This window comes from Grosmannia clavigera (assembly GCF_000143105.1).
Source record: "Grosmannia clavigera kw1407 unplaced genomic scaffold GCSC_167, whole genome shotgun sequence".
NCBI lineage: Eukaryota > Fungi > Ascomycota > Sordariomycetes > Ophiostomatales > Ophiostomataceae > Leptographium > Leptographium clavigerum.
The window spans coordinates 842,200-861,949 of NW_014040772.1; the positions used below are offsets into that span (position 1 = coordinate 842,200).

Here is a 19,750-nt window from a genome sequence, read left to right on the forward strand (position 1 = left end):
ATGTCCCTGCCTGATGCACCCCACAATTCCCTCAGCTCGATCTCGGTCTGCGGTGATTAGATAGGCCGGCGCGTGACTGGGTTTTAGGTTTCAGGTCTTTGATGGCAAATTGACGACGACAGAGATTTCTGGATGCTATTGAGGCAGCCAATTATAGCGCAGAGGATTTTTCATCGTTTTTCTGCCTAGCATTTTCGCCTTCGGGACGCTTGGACCACAAAAGGACCGTGCACGCAGCGGCCTCTGCCTTTGCAGTACTAGTTTCTAACGCCTGAGGCTGACGGGGAACTTTGCCAAATCAACCCGCTCGGCTTGCTTCTCGTCTACTCCTGCTCTCGATTTGAGTTGAAGCTGCCGACAAAATACCTCTGCAAGCTGGCAAACCCCTCCCCTGTCCCCGCTGCGGACAACGAATCCACCAGCAGCACCCTATACACAACTAACGGGTGTCACCACAGCCTGTTGACAGATAGCGGATATTTGTCAGCCTGTGCGTCAGCCTATCTCCCAACGTCCTGCTGCCAGCCTGCCTGCATCGAGTGGGCCGTGCAACGACGGAATCAAGCTGGCTGCGAGTTTCCGCTTGCGAGTACGGCGGGTATACATCCACCGCCGACATCGCGGACCACCAAGGCAGCCGACAAGAGGTAGAAACACGGGCGGCTCGCGCCTCTCCCTTTTGTGATAGCGGTCTTTTCAGACTGTTGCCCGTCGTCCTGGGCATCCGGTCATGGATCTAACCGCCCGACCGCCTGCGGGCCATGGTGCTGATGCCGAGATGCTGGCGGGACTCTGGCAACATGCGCCATTTCCGCGGCTGCCGCTGGACGCTCCGGCCGAGCTCCGGGAGCTCGTGGCAGACGTCGAGAATCCTCGCCGTGTCTATGCTATTCATCGGGCCAGTCGTCGTCACAACTTCCAGCTGACGGTGCAGAAGTGCGTCGCTCTTTTCCCGTCTTACGTTCTGTTCGCTTGGTAGGCCTACTGACTTGCCGTGTTTCAGATACATCGTTCAGCTATGCGAAGGCTGTGGTGCCAGCGAGTGCCACAATCCCACCTGCTTCACCTGCCGGAAGCGCATCGCCGGCCAGGCCCCCCTCCGTCGATACAACGCCACGAGCGCCCGCACGCTTGCCGTTCATCTTGCGAGTCAGGAAAATCCCGAAGTCGGCCTATGCGCCTCGCTCAGGCTTCCGAAAACCGCCCCGGCAGCAGTCCGGTCTCTGCGTTTTACGCCCAAATATCCCCCAATGACCCGTGGAGACGGCGTATCGAGCAGTTCCAAAACGACATTGGCTCGTGCCGGGTCACCGAAAGACCGGAAGAGTGCAACAAAGCACGGGCACGCTGTGTATGCAGGATCTAAGGACGGTGGGACACAGTCGGAAAAGTCGACTCGCTCAAAAGCAGACACTGCCTCTGAGGGCCTGCAGGAGGCCCCGAAGTTCATAATTGTGGACAAGCCTGCCAGCAAAGACTACCGGTCTTTTGCCGCGAATATGTTCGGCACCGTAGCGTTCAAGATGCTCGAGTGGCTGACGCCTGCAGCTATCGAAAACATGACCGAGAAAGCAGAGAAGCTGCAGGCTGGCTTTCCGGCATCTGACGAGGGGAAGATCAGGGCCCAGGAGGAAAGGCCCAGACATGATGCGACAGCGAAAGAAGCAAAGGATATGACGGGCTCCGAGTCAGTCGATGCGACAGGTAGACATGACTCTGGGGCTGCAGAATTGGCTGGTTTAGACAGTCGTGCTACCTCAAACGGAAAGTCGCGACAGACGACATCGCCGACAAATACTCGGCGAAACTCCAACGCGCGACTTCGCACGCAGTCGACGAAGCCGCAACGCAAATTGTCTGTCGACGCCTTCCCCCCGGAGTCCTCTAACGACGAGCTGCTACCCAACTTGCGCTCCCCTCTAATACCCAGCATACAGACGGACGGTATGAATCACAGGACGCCGCCGACCAAGTCGCTTAAGACGCCGACGCCGGCGATTCCCCGCCCAATCTCCCAGCTATCTGGGGCTGCATACTTTGAGGGTGTCCCTTTGGAGAAGATGCCACCGATTATGACCGCTGAGATCAGGCCGCAAGTTGGACGCAACCAGGCTGATGGGTCCCAAGGCAGCGGGAGCGAGAGCAGTTTGGAGCAGCTTGGATCACGGTCCTCTCGGTCGCCATCTTCGGATCGGTCTGATGCAAATCAGTCTTCTGTACTGTTGGACGCCGACCTTCTGGACACCACATTCGATACGTTTCTTCCACAAACACTTACGCGATTGGATACCGAGACGATCGACTTTGTGTGCGACGTGCTTCAAGACGACCACACAGCCGAACAGCACCTGCTCGAGCCCGCGACAGTTGCAAAGTTCCACACAAGGGTCAGCGGCCAACCCCGACCTCTGCGGCGGAAGGAAAAGTCGCTGGTCCATGGCCAGTCGGTGCGGCTTCGAGAAGGAGAGGAATGGCGCCTGTTTGCCGAGCAGAGCTTCTTCTACGTCCTGAGTGATCCCCATACGCTTCTGAGCTCGTTTACGAAACATGGCCAGCTCTACGACACACAGACGCTCTGGTACTGCATGCTGCGCATGACTCGTGTTGCCCCAAGTCTAGTTTTTCACAGCCTGTGGGTGGCTGCCGAGATGCTGTTTGCGCCCCCTCAAGCGTTGCAGGCACTCTGCTCGCCGACAGTCCGCCTCTTCCCCCAGGCGCGCAAGTTTCTGACAAATGCGGAGGCCGGCATGCTTGTCTCTATCTGCCTGCACGCTCTTGTGGCAGCTGCTCCGCCGGTCGACAGCGCCAGAAAGCTCTACGACATGTCCCGCATCCGGTCCCAGGGTTTGAGCCTCGCTGTCAGCAACTCCATTGCGCGACAACCTGCCGAACTATGCCTCCAGTATGACGATGCCTTTTCGAACCCGCTGGCGCTGCGGCTGGCCAGACGGCTGCTGACGGCCATCACAACCCGGCGGATTTTCGACGAGCTGATGGAGTACGACGTGGGCCGTAATAGCAGTAGCGAGCTCGACGTCCTGGACCATCTCTTTGCACAGCTCGACTTCTTGAACATGGACGCTGCATACATTCTCGACTTCACCGTTGCTGACCGGACCCTCCATGAGACGAGAATGCCGACGTTGCTTCTCGACTGGGCAAGAGCAGTCATGCTGCATGATTGGGACGGACGGCCGGATGTTTCGGGAGACAGTCCGTTCGGTGGTGCACTCGCACTCATCAAGGCCATCTGTAAGTGGCCTTCTCTGTTCGCTATCTCTGTAAAATGCTGACTAATACGCAACAGTTGAGCGACGACAAGCCCTCCTGGTTGGGGATGCACAGTTCCGGTCCGAGTTCTTTGCCGAGCGCCTAGACGAGGTAGAGACGCCGCTGTCCTGGCTCACTTTCAACTCGACCAAACAGAGGCTGCATATCCTTGACTTCCCCTATATCTTTAGCCCGGACACGCTCGTGTCGTACTTTCGGGCGATCAACTTCTCTCGGATGAGCCGGTCGTTTGAGGAGTCCAGCTCGCTGCAGAACCGTATGGATGCGATAGTGTCGCCCAGCAGCCTAGTCATCAACCCTCACCACAAATCGATCCTGCAGGGACTCTTGCAGACGGCGTCGGCCAAGTATCTTATCCTCGACATCGGGCGCACGTCGGTGCTGCAGGACGCATTCGACCAGCTGTGGCGGCGGGAGGAACGGGAGCTGCTGCGGCCACTCAAGATTCATCTCGGCGAAGAAGGCGGCGAGGAGGGACTGGATTCGGGCGGTGTGCAGCAAGAGTTCTTCCGGATGGCCATTGCCGAAGCTCTCGACCCGGCGTACGGCGCCTTTACGGTAGACAGCCGCACGCGCATGGCCTGGTTCAGTCCGACGACCCTGGAGGAGGAGTGGAAGTTTGAGCTGGTCGGGATTCTGGTGTCGCTCGCGCTCTACAACGGCGTGTCGCTCCCGGTGACCTTTCCGAAGGCGCTATACCGCAAGCTATTGGGCGAGCCGGTGACGGAGCTGCACCACATCTCAGACGGCTGGCCGGACCTGGCCAACGGATTGACGGCGCTGCTGGAGTGGAACGAGCAGGACGGGGCGGTGGAGGACATCTTTGTGCGGACGTACGAGTTCTCTGTCGACATGTTTGGCCAGCCAATCTCCCGGGTGATGGACGCGTCGGGATCGTGGCCCAAGATCCGCGAGAATGTCACAGGCACGCGAGCCAGGAGCAAGAAGAACAAGGAGGCAAGCGACAGTGGTTATGGGCCGACAGCCTCGACTCTGCTGGAGGCGAACCCGGGGGACGAGGCGCCGATGGTGACAAACGCGAACCGCAACGCATACGTGACGGACTACATCCACTACCTGACGGATGTGTCGGTGCGGCGGCAGTTTGAGGGGTTCTCGCGGGGCTTCCGGGCGTGTCTGCACGCCAAGTCGCTGCGGCTGCTTACGCCAGCGCTGCTGCAGTCGATGGTGGAGGGCGAGCAAGAGATTGACGTGTCGGAGCTGCGGCGCCAGGCGCGCTACGTCGGCTGGGATGCGAGCCATCGGACGGTGCGGGATTTTTGGAGCGTGGTATCGCGGTACGACGACGTGATGAAGCGCAAGCTGCTCGAGTTTGTCACGGCGAGCGACCGGGTGCCGGTGGGCGGCATAAAAAACCTGCACTTTGTCATCCAGCGCAACGGCGAGGAGTCAGGAACCGGCGGACATCTGCCGACGGCCTACACCTGCTACGGCATCCTGCTGCTGCCCGTATACCGGGATCGTGCCGTGTTGCAGGAGCGGCTGGCGATGGCGCTGGAGAACGCGCAGGGCTTTGGATTTGCCTGAGGAAACCGACGGTCCGATTGGCTCCAGTGGCAGCACAGCTGCACAGCTGCACATCTTTGTAATACACATATAGAGCGGGAGCTGGCGGTGGTGTCTGTGTTTGGTTTCTCTTTTTTGGCTTGCAATGTGTCTCATATGCCATCGTAAGATACTCTTCTGTCCACATATATGTTCCGGAGGGGAGGGATGAGGGAAAAACCAAAAACAAGGGAAAGGCTTGCGAGCTTGGTCTCTTCCCATTCGATAGTCTTTTCTTTCCCCTTCAAGTCTACCACACGCACACACGCACACACGCAGAAAGCCAGCAGAGATGTCCAGACGCCGCCTTGAGTGAATAAGCAGACTATATGTAGGCACCACGACCACCAACGGTGTGCGTGTCCAGCCGGCCTAGCAACCAGGGAAGGAGGGTATATCGGATCATTGGCCGCTAGAGGCCAAAGGCCTGTTGTCGCCCTGTTGTCGCCCTTCTCGTCGGGCTCCCTCCGCTCAGTAGGCATCCTCGCCGGTCCCGCTGATGATGACATTGTTCACCTTGAGCACCATGCGGCACAGCTGGGTGGCCAGCATCAGCTGCTGCCGTTTGCCGATGAGCGGGTCGATGACAAAGGCCTCCTTCATGTCGTTGGATCCCCGGCCCATGCAGTCGACACCCAGCCGGCCGCGGCCGCCGGGCTGCTTGACCTGCTGGCTCTTGACCTCGGCTAGCGTTGCGATCGGGTTGAGGCCTGAGTTCTCTGCTAGCGTCATCGGAATCGTGTCCAGCGCCTCGGCAAACGCTCGCATGGCGTACTGCTCCAGCCCTGGCGTCTGCACGGCCGCGTCCTCCACCGCCAGCGAGCACGCAATCTCGGCCGAGCCGCCGCCGTACACCACCCGGTTGTCGCGCACCAGGTTGCGCACCACGCACAGGGCGTCGTGCAGCGACCGCTTTGCCTCGTCGATGATCTGCTTTGTCAGCACATATGATTACATAAGAACATCAACCACAACCAAACCAAGCCATACAAACTCACCATCTTGTTGCTGCCGCGCACAAAAACCGTGACGGCACGGGTGTTGGCGCACTCCTCGATGACGAGCATCTTCTCGCGCGTGGTGCCAAAGGTCATCTCGCGGACGATGCCAGCACTGCCCAGCTTCGCGGCCGTCAGGTCCTCGAAGCGCGGCACGATGCGGCCATTGGTGGCAATGGCAATCAGCTCGATCTCCGGCCCGCCGACCCAGCGCACGGCTGGCAGCTTGTTCTGCAGCAGCAGGTGGTTGGCCTCGTCGTCGAAGCCCCACTGGCAGATGGCCAGGTTGGCGCCCGTGTCCTTGATCTGCTGGATCATCTCGACAAACTTCTCGTGCTCGTAGTTCTGCAGCTTGCGGAACTCCTCGACAGTGGTGATGTCGAGCTTGTGCTTAGTCTTGGGCTTGGGCGGCTCGAACGCGCACGTCAGGATGGCAATTTTGGCGTCGCGCACCTCGGACGGCATCTGCGGGTGCGAAAAGTCCTTGTCGATGATGACGCCCTTGACCAGGAGCGAGTCCTCGAGCGCGCCGCCGACCTTGCCGTCGACCTTGATCAGCTCAAAGTCTACATCGCGTCGCTCCAGGTCGGCTACCGACATGACTGCGTCCACGGCGATCTTGGCAAATTGGTCGTGTGCCTTGGACACGATCTTGCTGCCCAGACTCGTGCGTGCTACCTTGGTCAGGTTGGCCACGTCGTCCGGCCCAAACGGCAGCACGTCGGCAATCTTGTCCAGCTCCGCCACCGCAATGTCGCATGCCTGGTCGTAGCCGTCCGCGATGCGGATCGGGTGGATGCCCTTGTCGATCAGCTCTGCCGCCTGCTCCAGAAGCGCTCCCGCCAGCACCACCACGCCCGTCGTGCCGTCGCCGATCTCGTCGTCCTGCGACTTGGACAGCTCCACCAGCAGCTTGGCCACGTGGTTCGAGATTTCCATCTGCTGCAGGATCGTCGCGCCGTCGTTGGTTACCGTGATGTCACCGTCCGGCGAGATGAGAATCTTGTCGAGGCCGCGCGGTCCGAGAGACGTCTTGACAATGTTGGCCACTGTCCGCGCCGCCAGGATGTGTGATTTGACCGCCTCGTTGCCATATTGCCGCTGCTTCTTTCCCTGACTGCAGCGAAAGAAGAAGAGACTGGTTAGCAAAGGTGGTCCCCCCGGATTGCTTCTATCACACAGGACAGAAAGAGATGTGCAAGATCCGGACGTACTCTCTGACAATGATGAACGGCCTTCCCTGCTCATCCTTCATCACCGCCGCTGATGACGCACACTGTTAGCATGTCGGTCGTCGGGGAGGACTGGATGCCGTCAGCTGGGCGGAGAGCCATAGCTCTGCATACCGTTTGACAAATCGAGATCTGTCAGGAACCTCTGTTAGTTTTCCATTGCGTCGGCACGGAAATGACAAGGGCATCAACGTACTCATAGCCATCTTGAAAAGAGGCTGTCGTGCGTGGGTCGTGCGTGTCCAACAAGCTCTCAGTTGTTGTCGTAACGCTGGAAGCAAGCAGTCCAGAGCAGAAGCACCAAAAATTCGGTTTTGTTTTCTGCCTATCGAGGCTTTGCCCCTCTCTCGCTGCCCAGGGGCAAGGTGCACCCGGAAAATGCACTTATCAAGCATAGCGGGCCATTCACGTGCTGCCGGCACGGGCGCAGCTTGATTACGTAACCGTCTTCCACGCAAGGCAAGTGGCCATGTATGGCGGCCCACTAAAAAGATGGCTCGGGGAGGACCTGCTCAGCTGTTCCGCTTTGGCGCCTGGCGGCCGCATAGGCGCTGATTCGCTTCCTGCACAACCAGACCCGGACGTGCCTTCCTGCTTGTGGAGTGTGCAACAGCATCTTATCTCTCCAGCCGCTGCATCTCATCTTGCCTCTTTCATTCTGCCGCCTCTGTGTCTCGTCCTCGCGCGTCTTTCTCCGGCTCGACGACGACAAGAGCCCGTCACGGCACAGCACGAAAGCCAGCCCCAGCGAGAGCACGCGCCACGGACCCGGCGAGGTCGAAACAACTGGAAAAGCACGGAGAGGCTGAGCTCTGTCGTCGTTTCTTGTCCGGCAAGAAAACTGCTTTCGCTGCACCGCCCGTTGCTTGTCCGGCCATCAGCGATGGAGACCAGCTCTTCTGGGACCCGGTTCATTTGTTAGATTCGCTCATCTTCCGCGGGCCGTCTGCATCTGCATTTGCTCTGTCGCTTGTCCGTCGGCGCAGAACAACCATCCGCGCCGACCGTGTCAACGCCGCGAAACCTGCCTGCAAGCCAATCGAAATCGGGCTTGCCGCGATTCATGGTCTCCTAGCAGGCCAAAATATCAATCACGCGCGGCGTGCCCTCTCGGCCTCACACGGCTGAGGTGGCCGGCGCATTCGAGGCCATGGATGTGGGCGAATATGAGACCAACACCTTTGTGGTCGTAAGCCTCTCCTTTCTTCTCAGCCCTTTTATCGGCAGACATTTCGTCCGGCCGTTTCAACCGTTGGTTGCTGACTCTTTTGGTTCTGCCCCCTTCTTCAGAGCAATATTGCGTCCATCGCATTTCGCGTCTATCGACCGGTCGTCTCGTCGTCACCGTCCGTCTATACCTCTTCCGCACCCGACGTTGAGAAGGCCCTCCGCAACGATGGCCATCTCGTATTTGCCGACACGCGCCGACAGTGCATCTGGTGCTTCCGACTCATGCGCAGGGACGGTTCTGCCATGGGATCGCCTGCAAAGTCCGAGCTCGCCACCACCATGGACGTTGGGCCATACAAGCTCATAGCTGTGGACGATGGTGCGTTTGAGCCCATCAGCCTCCTGAAAGGTTCAGGAGGCCGACCTCACAACACGGTTGCGGTAAATACGCCCAACAGCTCCTCGTCAGCCGTCTCTGCGTTTGATTCCACCGCCAGAAGTACCACGGGTCCGGCATCACAGTCAGCCGGCCTACTGCCACTGTCCCAAACGTCGAACATCAGTGCAGCTGCCTCGGACCTCGACACCCACAGCGTGCATTCGCAAGCAGCCACCCAGCCCGACCAGAAGGGACTTCTGCCGGTTTCCGCCAAGGTAGTATACAACTTTTTTATCTCGGCCGTGCTTGCGGGCCTATCGTCTGCCTATTGTGCAAAAGCACGGGCAATTGCTCTCAACAGCAGAACATTGTTGCTTCCTCCACTAGACCCTCTGTGGGATGGTGATGAGAGGAGCAGATCGGATGGCAGGGCATTGATCGCGACCCTTCGCGTTACCCTCACCACCGCCGGCTCTCTCCTCTTGTACATCTCCCACACCGTTCTTCACGGCATGGGCTGTTCGGAGTGGGCCTGTTACGCTGGGATTCCGCCCGAGGGATGTGCTGTCCTCACTGCGCCCTGGGGAAAATTTGCAACGGTCCGAGGCGTCTACCAACCCCCTATGCCGGCTGGAATGGGGCTGAAACGGAAGCAAGTTTCTGCTACTAGTGCTCCTCTTATGTGGAAGAACTTTGCTTCCAAGATGCTCGAAACCAGGGGAATCTCGCCTGTAATTTTGCAGAACTCGTCTTGGTTGCGCATCGAATTTTCCCTGAGCGAAGAGGCACCGAATGATGTCCCCGTTGTGATGCTATGGCCGTCCGTGCTCTGTTTCTGGAGTCTTGAGAGTCCCACCATAACGACTGCGCCATCCCAGAGACTAGATCCGCTGTCGGATATCAGGGAGGCCTACCTGGAGGAGACGAAGGAAGACGACCCTGCCGCCAAACTGGAAGATATGGATGTACCTATGGAAGACATTCAAATGGTTGCGGACGACAAGGGCAAGCGGTCGGTTGATCGACAACCCCTCTCTGGAGCATTAAACACCTACAATAATGTCTCTATAAACAGTGCTGCCGCTGCCGCTGCCGCTGCTTCTGCGAACTCTGCTGCTCTGGGGGCTATGTACCCAACGCCACCCGACGGTGTCTTAAATGCTGTGGGAGTGACGCCAACTTTTGACGGATCTACGTCAAGTCCTGGGAATATGGCAAGTACCACTGCCCTAGCCTACCTAGACGGCAGCGTACCACAACTTGGTGCTCATGACGCGTCCTTGGGCGACTTTTGGGATAGTGGAGAGCCAAAACGCGAAGAACAGGAAGAGCCATTTACCGCTGAACCCGATGCCCTTTTTGGCGACATTGGCGCCGACATATTTGGAGACGACATCACTGATGCAGACTTCAACTTTTTCGACGAAAAGCCAGACAGAGCCGATGCTGGCGCGTCCTCGGCGGTCTCTGACAAGATGGACATGGTCGAAAGCCCACAGCAAGCGTCGCCGCAGGCAGATCAACAAGAGCCACCGCCCACTGAAGTACCTCAGATGGAAGAAGCGGTACCAGAAGAGAAGACACCCTCAAGGCCGGAGTCTCCCGTCTTTGCGAAGCCCGAGCTGAAGAATGCGCGCAGCAACCTCCCGGGCGAGAGCCAGGCGGTCAAGCCGGCCTCGAATGCGCTCGATACAAAGCCGGTCGCGGCCGGAATCAAGCGTCCACCGAGTCCATTCGACGCCTTGACAGTATTTAAGCGCATCAGGGCAACGACGGAAGACAGCAAAAGCCAGAAAGTGGCGCCGAAGCAACCTTTCGCACGCCGAGGAAACTTGTTTCAAGGGCTCAAGTTTAGCGACTTCATGATCGAGAACAACAAGAAGTACGAACAGAACGGAAAGTTCGGCTTTCGCTGGCCCCATCCCGAGACAGACATGTTATCCGACCTGTCGATGGTGACGTCGCCAACCGCTTTCCGACGACCGACTGGAAAGCAGGCCAACCCTTCGGATTCGTCTCCGGAATGGGCTGCCCTGATCACCAGCATCACTCGCGGACTGAAATCTAGCTCGTTACAGGCGCAGAGCTTCTTGGACGATAGTGAGGACTCGTCGTCGGGCTCATCCGAGGATGCATTGTCTTCCGAGGACACGGACGACGATGACGAGGCGATGACTGTATCTTCGGCGCCGAGAAAGCCCGATATGAGTGAGAGCATGCCGACTCCCGAGGCAGCTGCTGAATTGTCTAGAGCGTACAGCGAGGGTGTGTGGGACGTTCCTATTGCGCGGTATTTTGTCGATCCAATGCCGCCGCCAACAGAGCTGGCCTACACGGACAATGATGTTATCGACGTGGCGCAAATCCTGACACAGCAGGTCACCCGGATGACGATCCGATCTGGATTCGACGAGGACGAGGCACGGGACCTGCAGAAGACGAAGCTGCGCAATACGCTATTGCAGCGCATCCGCTATTCGGTAGCGACGCTTCACGATGTCCTTCCTGCAGCGCTAGACGAGGCAACACGATGTTCACTCAAGCCATACCTGGACGTCCAAGATATCCCGCTTCTTGTCCAGCCAGCTCGACCGCGACAGCCCCTTGGTCAGGAGCAACTGAGGCCGAACGTCTTCCACATTCCGACTCCGCATGTGGAGATTCAGCGGCACGAGTGGACGCTTTCGCTGGCCCCTACGGCCATTGATTTCTGGGACACGTTGGCCCTTGAGCCGCTGCATGGCAGCAAAGAGATCCGGGCAGTCTGCGTGTACCCCGACTTCGATGGGCTGGACGACGAGGTGAACGGATTTCTGAACCGGATGCGGATCGTGTACGAGTCGCTGCGGCTTGGCTCACACGACCGGCTTTCGGAAAAGTCGGGCCATGTCACAGAGGGCATGGTTTCATTCGATGCCAGGGTGTCGTCGGGCACACCGTCTGGAATAGCAACACCGCGCCCCGAGTTTGCGGGAGCGGACCAAGTGCACAGGCTCGCGCAGGCGCTGGCGGCAGAAGATGCGCAAGGCAAGAGCCTGGTGGTGTACTTTGTGTACTGCGAGGAGGTGACGGGAGCGGTGGTGGATGCGTGTCTGGCATTCCAGCGGCTCTCACAGCTGTACGAGATGGCCGTGACAGGCTGCAGCAGCGAGCCGGGCGATCTTGTGCTGCAGCTGATCCCGACGAGTTTCCTTGCATCGCCGACGGCACTGGTAGTTCCGACACCGGCAGATCTGCTACGGCTCTCGCTGGAGGTGTACGACCGCTGTGCGTCAGCGCGTGGCCCGCGGCCAGCACCAGCTTTCCTGCTGGAGCAGCCGCCGCCGCGGATGCTGGATCTGCGACTGTCGGCCACACCATCGGTGGATGTGCAGCGTGAGAACTCGTGCATCCATGTGGCCTATGCACGGAGCACGGACGAGCGATGGATGACGGCAGCGTGGACGGACAGCAGCGGGTGGCGACAGTTCAGCTCGGCGTACTGGGTGGGACGGAAGGGAAGGCTGCCGGCGACGTCGTTTGCAGCGGTGGCTCAAGAGATCTGGGACAATACATGCGCGATTGTGGGGAATCTGAAGGTGAACTGGCGGGCGATCATCACCAAGTGCGGTCCGATGGAGCCGGAGGAGATGGAGGCCTGGACAGAGCTGGCAAAGGCCGAGACGCGGGCCAGCATCAGCGTGACGCTCGTTACAGTGGATACACAGCCGTGTCTGGAGCTGATTCCTCCTGTGGTGATGGTGCCACCGACGGTGCTTCCTCTGCTCTCAGCGGCGACGCCGGCACCAACGCCGCAGGCCTCGGCCGTGTTCTCGCCCGAGCAGAGCGGCAACCCAGTGACACCAGCAAATCCGGCAACACCAGCAGCTGCAACACCTGCGACACCAGGAGGAGGAGGAGCAGGAGGGGGTGGAGGGCCGAACAGCCCGGCAAAAGCAGGGGCTTCGAACGGCAGCGCTGTGAACAAGAGCGCGGACGCAAACCTGGCAGCAGCCGGGGCAGATCCCAACGCAGTGGCAGAGATCGACGGCAACGTGGCTCTGGTGGACGTGACGGACAACGCGTGGGGAGCGATAGCATCGCATCGGCTGAACATAGCAGCGACGTGGATCGACCAGCGGCCGGCGCTCGTGAGCGGCTATCTTGTCAAACGGGGTGGACTCGGACGCGACGACGCGCCGGTGGTTTTGGAGGTGAACGTGATCCGCACCGAAGGCAGTCCGCGGACGTATGAGCAGCTCGTGCGAGAGCTCCTGTCGTCGTTCCGGGGTCTGGGCACACTGGCGCGAGCCAGGGGCATTCTCGACGGCGAGCGGGATGTTCGGCCGTGGCACATTGCCGCAGCCGAGCGAGCGGCAAAGGCGCTTTGCCGGTGGATGTGAGAAGAGCAGGCGTCTGGCCATCAGGCTTGTATTGTTTCTTGTATGGTTGGGGGGGTGGAGGGCCGAAAAAGAAGGGCACGACCAGAGGCAAAGGTTATGGAGTTTGGGAGGGGCGTTTATTCTTGGGGATGTGTGCTTTTCGAATTCCCTTGTTTCTTTTCACGTTTATTTTAATGTCTTATATCATCTTATTGACGGGCAGCAGACAGATCAGCACACAGCGTCTTGGGCTTGAGCAACGTCCAGCGATGCATATAAAGAGGCAGATATGAAACCAAATCTGCATATCTACATATCTGCATATCTATAAATTCTTATACTCCAGCATCAACATATCATAGTTGAGTCCGCTCAGGTCGACTCAAAAAAGCCCGGAAAGAGATACTCGACGCGCTTGACAGCCTCGGGATTGCGGCCTTCGGGCTTGGTCATGAACTGGACAGCCTGGACGGCCGAGCCTTTGAGATGGGTGGCGAGAACGAGGTCGCCGTGTTCTTGGAGGGCGAGACGGTCGAGGACGGCACCGACGAGGTGCTTGGCGTTGGCGCTGTTGGCCTGCATGTACTGTAGGACCATGCTGACGCCGACGTCGTCGGCATCGGCGCCGACGCGCCAGCAGTCATAGTCAGTTGCCATGCAGATCATCTGATAGGCGAGCTCGGCCTCGCGTGCGAGCTTGGCCTCGGGCAGGACGGACATGTTGATGACAGAGCCGCCCCAAGCGCGATACATGTTGGACTCGGCGCGGGTGGAAAACTGCGGGCCCTCCATGCAGATGATGGTGCCGCCCTGGTGGAGGGTGACGCCGTCGCCGTGCAGGGCGGCGGCGCAGTCGCGCACGACGGCGGCGAGGCCGGCGTCAAACGGGTCGGCGAAGCCGACATGGCCGACGAGGCCGCCATCGAAAAAGGTAAAAGGGCGCACGCCCTTGGTGCGGTCGATGATCTGGTCGGGCACGACAAAGTCCATCGGGCGGACGTGCTCCTGCAGGCTGCCGACGGCGCTGAAGGCGATGACACAGCGCACGCCGATATGGCGCAGGGCCGCCATGTTGGCGCGGGCCGGCACCTCGTGCGGTGCCAGCTGGTGGTGGAGGCCGTGGCGCGCCAGAAAGGCGATGGGCACGCCGCGGTGCTCGACGATCTGCAGCGGCGCCGAAGGCTTGCCCCAGGGCGTGTCGACGTCCAGCACGGCCACCGGCTCGTAGCCGTCGATCTTGCTGAGACCGGTGCCGCCGATGACGGCAATGCGGACGGGGCCTGCGAGAGAGGGTCAGAGCAGAAGAAAGGATGCAGAGAGGCGTGAAAAGAGATGAGCGGATTCAGAGAGAAGAGTGTCCAACTTACGGTCAAAGTGGGTGGGAAGTGAAGAGGCCATGGCTGGATTGATCCTTCAGACACGATGCGACAGCGGCCGGACACAAGAGACACTCACGGAGGACGGATGGGAAACAGAACTGACATCGCGAGGAAGCAGATCAAATAGAAATAGAAAAATAGAAAAAAACTGCAAACTACTACGGAGTACTCCGTGCTACCACTACCACTACTACATACTGCATCAATACCCCGCGATTGCGAATTTGCAAGCGCTGCAACAGGAAGGAGTGGGGCGTTCGCCACAATAGAAGCTTCGCCTGCTTAGCTCAGCCAATCACCGACAGGGAAGTCTCGACCTGACAAACCCGCTGCTAGAATTTCAACGTTCTGCCTCTTTTTTTCGCCCGCATCTCAATCACCTCGCAAACTGCTACGGCTCAACACGACGGCAGCCACTGTCCCATTCCTTTTTCTTTTTCATACTCGATCTCACTCTCTGCCCTGCCTGCTCGCTCTGCGTCTTTTTCTCTCTTTCTGACAGGGGTACAGTGCCAGTAGAAGCTCGGACCTGCAGGAAGCCCTCTTTTTTATTGAGATTTCTATTTATTTTTATCTCACACTCGCTGCCTCGCCGACGGAGCACATCAGCTAGCCAGCCAGTCAGTCAGCTGTATGGCACCGATAACCGTAGGTGGTGTGGCGCCGGTGGACCGGATCAGCGCGCCGTCGTCGAAGCAGTCGATTGAAGAGGTGTGCTTCTCGGCAGCGCTGATCTGCCTGGACGGGCACTTTAGCGACCAGCCGTCGATCCCGGGGCGGCTGACGCAGGCCAGGGTGGCCGGCATGGTCGCCCGCACGCTGGAAAAGACGCACGCACGCAAGGACGTGCGCGAGTCGCTGGCTCGCAACGTGGAGATCTGGGTGTATCTGACACGCATCTTCAACAACGCGCTCGACAGCCTGACAGCCCGGTCGATCGGTGCTTTCGGCCACGTGGACAAGCCGGCAGGCGGCCCCGATGGCAGCGGTGGCAGTCTTGTCAATGGCAGCGTCAACGGCAGCGTCAACGGTTTCGCAGCCAACGGACACGGTCACACAGCAGCCCACCACATGCACGCACAGGGCGGGCCCGGGTCGGTGGCCCACGACAGCACGGAGCTGATCGTCAAGAACCACGCCGGCCTCAAGGAAGACCTGCAGATCCTTAACAAGCTGATGCACATTGCGCGGAACCTGCTCGTGTGTGCGCGACCGGAGGTGCCCCAGGACATCTGCGCGGCCGTCAGCTTCGACGCGGTCGTCTTCCAGGTAGTCGTGCTGTGCGTCAACCTGGCCAGCAAGGGCTACAACAGCGAGCTGCTGGACGACCTGAGCCGTGGAAAGTTGAACGAGGTCCACGATCTGTGTACGTATCTGTCCCCCGTCGGACTGTTGCCTGTCCAGCAAGTGATCCACGACTGACGGTGTATTTCTAGACAAAAAACTGCTGGTCACTTCGCTGCAGCAGGTGCATAACTGGACGGCCAAGAACGACCGGAATAAGATGACGTTCTGGAACTACGTGCTCTTCGAGGACGAGACACTACAGGACGACCTAGACAGCCTGGGAGGCGACGGCAGCGGGTTTCGGATCGACGTGGCCAAGACGGAGGTGAGGAACTGGCTGGTGCGCAACGGGACGGTGTGCGACGAGGCCAAGCGGGGGCTGGTGGAGTACGCGGACTCGCACCAGAGCAAGGCGCCGGGAATCCCGCTGCTGGCCACGCCGCTGGCGCGGATCTGGATTCCGGCCGAGCTGCTAGGGCCGCTTGAGGGGCCAGAGGCGGGCAAGTACGCACAGGACGAAGCGCTGGGACGGGTGTCACACGAGGTGGACATGTGGTGGGAGCGGGTGTGCGATCCTAACCACGAGGCGTGGAAGGCTCCCATGTCGGATAAGGAGTACGGACGGCGCCGGCAGGTGTACTTTGCCGAGATCGTGGAGGAGCGGTTTGGGCCACGGTGGCGGGTGCGCGACGAGAACGAGGCGCAGGGGTACACGTTCTCGGTCGGTGACGAGGAAGAGGAGGACGAGGAAGGCGAAGAGGACGAAGAAGACGAGGATGAGGACGACGACGAGGACGAAGACGGGGAGACTGGCAGCGGCAACAACCCGAGGCAGCAAGTCGGGGCGCACGAGGGAGAGAGAAGACCGTTGGAGGAAGTGGAAGACGACGAGGAAGACGAAGAGGACGACGAGGGACGGGACGAGCGAGACGATCGGGAGGTGGACGACCAGCGGTACATTGACGAGGAGGACGAGGAAGAGGACGACCTGGATGACAACGACTCGTATGGCGACGACCCGACGCTGGGGCTGTTGACGGAGATCCCGAACATCCTGGACCCGAAGCAGATCGAAGCGCTGCACATGATTGTCAAGTCATGCATCCTGGACACGATGGGTAGTGGGCGGACAGCAACGGGCGAGAGCCTACAGCAGGCGCGATGCAAGATGCTTCTGGCGTGTGAGAGTGGGCGCAGCCTGCTGCGGGAGATGCTAGTGTTCATCGCGGTGTGGGACCAAGAAGAGAGCTCGCTGATCTGGGACATCACGGCGCAGATCCTAGAAGCGCTACACGACGTGGCGCTTCTGCCGTACGCGTGGCAGGAGCTGCGGATTCCCAAGGATGTGGTGTCGCCAGCGCAGGCGGTGATGCTGCGACTGGTGACATACATGTTGCGGAAGCGATATCTGGCGGGTGGGGGGCGACAGGGAGCAGCTGTGGTGACGACGGGAGGCGCAGCTTCGACGGTGGCGACGACGACGACGACTACGACAACAACGACTGTGGCTGCGGCTGCGACAGCAGCAGCAAGCTCACCATCGCTGGAGAGCAACGATCTCAAGCTGGTGCACTACCTGTTCAGCACGGTGCGATGCCGGATTGTGCCAGAGTGTTTGGCGTTTATGACGCTGCAGGGAGAGATTCGACGAGGAATCACAGACGCGGCAGACTTCCCGGTAGAGAACTGGGACATGGAGCGAGCACGCGACGGGCTCAGCCAGGTGCTGGAGTTCCTGGCGACGGTGTCGGAGATTGACGCTCTGCGCGAGAAGATGGTGGAGTGGGAAGCGTCATTTGAGATCATCTCACTGCTGAAGGGACTGGAAGACGCAGTGCCCAAGAAGCCGCTGGTCGAGGCACCGACACGGGCTGGAGCTCGGGGAACAGCTGCACCGAGACAGCAGAACCAGGGGCAGAATCAAAACCAACAGCAACAGCAGCAGCAGCAGCAGCAGCAGCATCCACCACCACCGCCACCACCACCACCACCACCGCCGCCTCCACCCATTCCGCAGGACCCGGCTCACAAGTTTCCGTGGGCCGGCATCAAGACGCAGACGTTGACGATCCTGGCCAACCTGCTGCAGCCGGCGCCAGGAAGGACGACGCCTGGCAACGCACGGGTGCAGAGCCAGGTGATGGGCGAGAAGGGCATGGTTCCGCTTCTGAACGCGTGTGTGTACGATGACCACAACCGGTTTGCGCGCGAGCGCGTGCAGATGTGTCTCAAGTTCCTCATGGATGGGTGCGAGGAAGCCAACATGTTTGTGCGCGAGCTGGTCAAGACGGCGCCGCCTCAGACGGCCGGAGGAACCGGAGCAGGAGGAGTCGGAGGAGTCGGAGGAGCCGAAGGAGCAGGGAGTGGAGGGGCGGCCGGTGGAGCATTGCCGCCGGCCAGTGCAGCCTCGAGTGTGTCTGATGACAATATGAGCACATTTACGACTTTGCGAGTGGACGGCATCGAGGGTGAGGTCAAGGTGCAGGTGCGGTCGCCGTCGGGGCCTTCCGAGCCGCCAGCATCAATGACGAGTGCAACCGCGACGACTCTCCCGTCCGTGTCGTCTTCTTCGGCTGTGCCTCGAGCAGCCAAGCCGACAGTTCTGGCACCACCAACGCCGACACCCGCGATGTCTCCAACAAGCACAGCCACAGCCACAAGCACAGCCATAGCCACAGCCACAGCTACAGCTACAGCTACAACAACGCTGGCCACGGCGCCAAATCCGCCTCTGGGCACGGCTCGACAGCGGAAGCAGCGCCAGAAACGCCAGCAACGCCAGCAGCGCCAGAAGCTTCAAGAAGCTCTGGAGGCTCAGGAGCAGGTGCAGCCGCAGGAGTCTACAAGTGGTGGTAGTAGTGGTTCTGCTGCTGTTAGTGCCAGCACCAGTGCAACAGGACAAACTCAGGCACCACCTCACACGCCGCCATCTCAGCCACACGCACAGCCACAGGTACAGACGACAACGACGCCACCTGTGGCGCCCCGCGTTTTTGGCCCCCCGCCGCCGCCGCCGCCGGCACCCTCGCTGGCATCGCTGGTCGCCCACCTGCCGCAGCTGCCGCCTCTGTCGGGCCACCATCTGGGGACGACGGGGATCAGCGGACTGGGCGGACTGGGTGGGCTCGGCGCCCTTGGCGGGTTCGGTGGCCTCGGCAGCCACGGCAGCGTCAACGTTGGTTCTGCTGGCAACGGCACGTTCAACCTGCAGCAGCAGCTTCATCATCATCTGCAGCAGGCAGCCGCAGCCGCGGCCGGACTCGAGGCCTCTCCTGGACATGCACAGCCGCAGCAGCCAGGAGGTCAACAGCAACAAGGTCAACAGCAACAGCAACAGCCCATGTCGGCCAAGACAGCCGAAGCTCTGGCCGCTCGACGGACGCGCTGCGAGGCTCTGCTGGGCGAGATCATTTCGCTGTCAGACCACACGGCCCGCATGGCCCTGTCGATTGAGCGCGGCGAGATGCCACCACTGCCAGATGATGCTCTGATGTAAGTGTCTTTTTTTTTTATTTTTTTTTATTTTTTATCATTTTCGCTGACAAATCAGGAACTTTCTCAAGAGCCAGAAATTCCTCGAACGCTGCCGGGACCGGCTGACCCCCCTCAACGGAAGCGCCGGTCCAGCAAATGGTCCGGCCGGTGCTGCAGCTGCTTCGACCGGTTCGTCGGCATCATCAGCCGCTGCTGCTGCCGCTGCCGCCGATGCTGCCGCCAGCCTGGACGCCTTCGGCTTCGACCCGGCCGCGATACTCAACGACCCGCTGGCAAGCCTGTTTGGCGGTCTCGGCCCGCTGCCCAATATGGTTGCCGGTGCTGCCGCTCCGCCCGGTGCCAACGGTCCCGGTGGGCCCTCGTCGTCATCGTCGTCGTCTGTGGCCGCCATGGCCACCTCGCTCGAGGACCAGTACCGGCTGGTCGAGCAGGCGCTGCTGTATCTGACGGAAGACCTGGCCAAGAACTCGGAGCTGGCCAGTCTGGTGCGGTAGAGCGGGGCTGTACTTTGAAATGACTGTAGACTTTTCTAGCCTGTTATAGCACTACTCTAGACACTCTTTCAAGTGCCGCTACGAGTATGATACAATCA

At 59.9% G+C, this 19,750-nt stretch overlaps 5 protein-coding genes across 5 annotated transcripts; 3 read left to right on the top strand and 2 right to left on the bottom strand.

Moving 5' to 3' along the window:
• Positions 1-730: 730 nt before the first annotated feature.
• On the top strand, positions 731-4,839 carry CMQ_6193 (hect domain containing protein; the record flags this gene model as incomplete). Its single annotated transcript, XM_014315258.1, has 3 exons — positions 731-936; positions 1,004-3,252; positions 3,308-4,839. 3 exons carry the CDS (start codon positions 731-733, stop codon positions 4,837-4,839), a joined length of 3,987 nt encoding a protein of 1,328 aa, XP_014170733.1.
• Positions 4,840-5,328: 489 nt separating this feature from the next.
• On the bottom strand, positions 5,329-7,293 carry CMQ_6497 (t-complex protein 1 subunit epsilon; the record flags this gene model as incomplete). The annotated part of the gene is made up of 4 exons (XM_014315562.1): positions 5,329-5,787; positions 5,856-6,972; positions 7,070-7,118; positions 7,284-7,293. The coding sequence occupies 4 exons, from the start codon at positions 7,291-7,293 to the stop codon at positions 5,329-5,331; spliced, it is 1,635 nt and encodes a 544-aa protein (XP_014171037.1).
• A 944-nt stretch (positions 7,294-8,237) lies between these two features.
• Positions 8,238-13,018, top strand: CMQ_5994 (uncharacterized protein; the record flags this gene model as incomplete). The annotated part of the gene is made up of 3 exons (XM_014315059.1): positions 8,238-8,276; positions 8,378-12,472; positions 12,605-13,018. 3 exons carry the CDS (start codon positions 8,238-8,240, stop codon positions 13,016-13,018), a joined length of 4,548 nt encoding a protein of 1,515 aa, XP_014170534.1.
• A 351-nt stretch (positions 13,019-13,369) lies between these two features.
• On the bottom strand, positions 13,370-14,395 carry CMQ_5948 (5-methylthioadenosine phosphorylase; the record flags this gene model as incomplete). Its single annotated transcript, XM_014315013.1, has 2 exons — positions 13,370-14,277; positions 14,365-14,395. 2 exons carry the CDS (start codon positions 14,393-14,395, stop codon positions 13,370-13,372), a joined length of 939 nt encoding a protein of 312 aa, XP_014170488.1.
• Positions 14,396-15,009: 614 nt separating this feature from the next.
• CMQ_6434 (essential cytoplasmic protein) lies at positions 15,010-19,652 on the top strand (the record flags this gene model as incomplete). Its single annotated transcript, XM_014315499.1, has 5 exons — positions 15,010-15,742; positions 15,813-17,078; positions 17,193-18,616; positions 19,016-19,155; positions 19,214-19,652. 5 exons carry the CDS (start codon positions 15,010-15,012, stop codon positions 19,650-19,652), a joined length of 4,002 nt encoding a protein of 1,333 aa, XP_014170974.1.
• Positions 19,653-19,750: the final 98 nt, after the last annotated feature.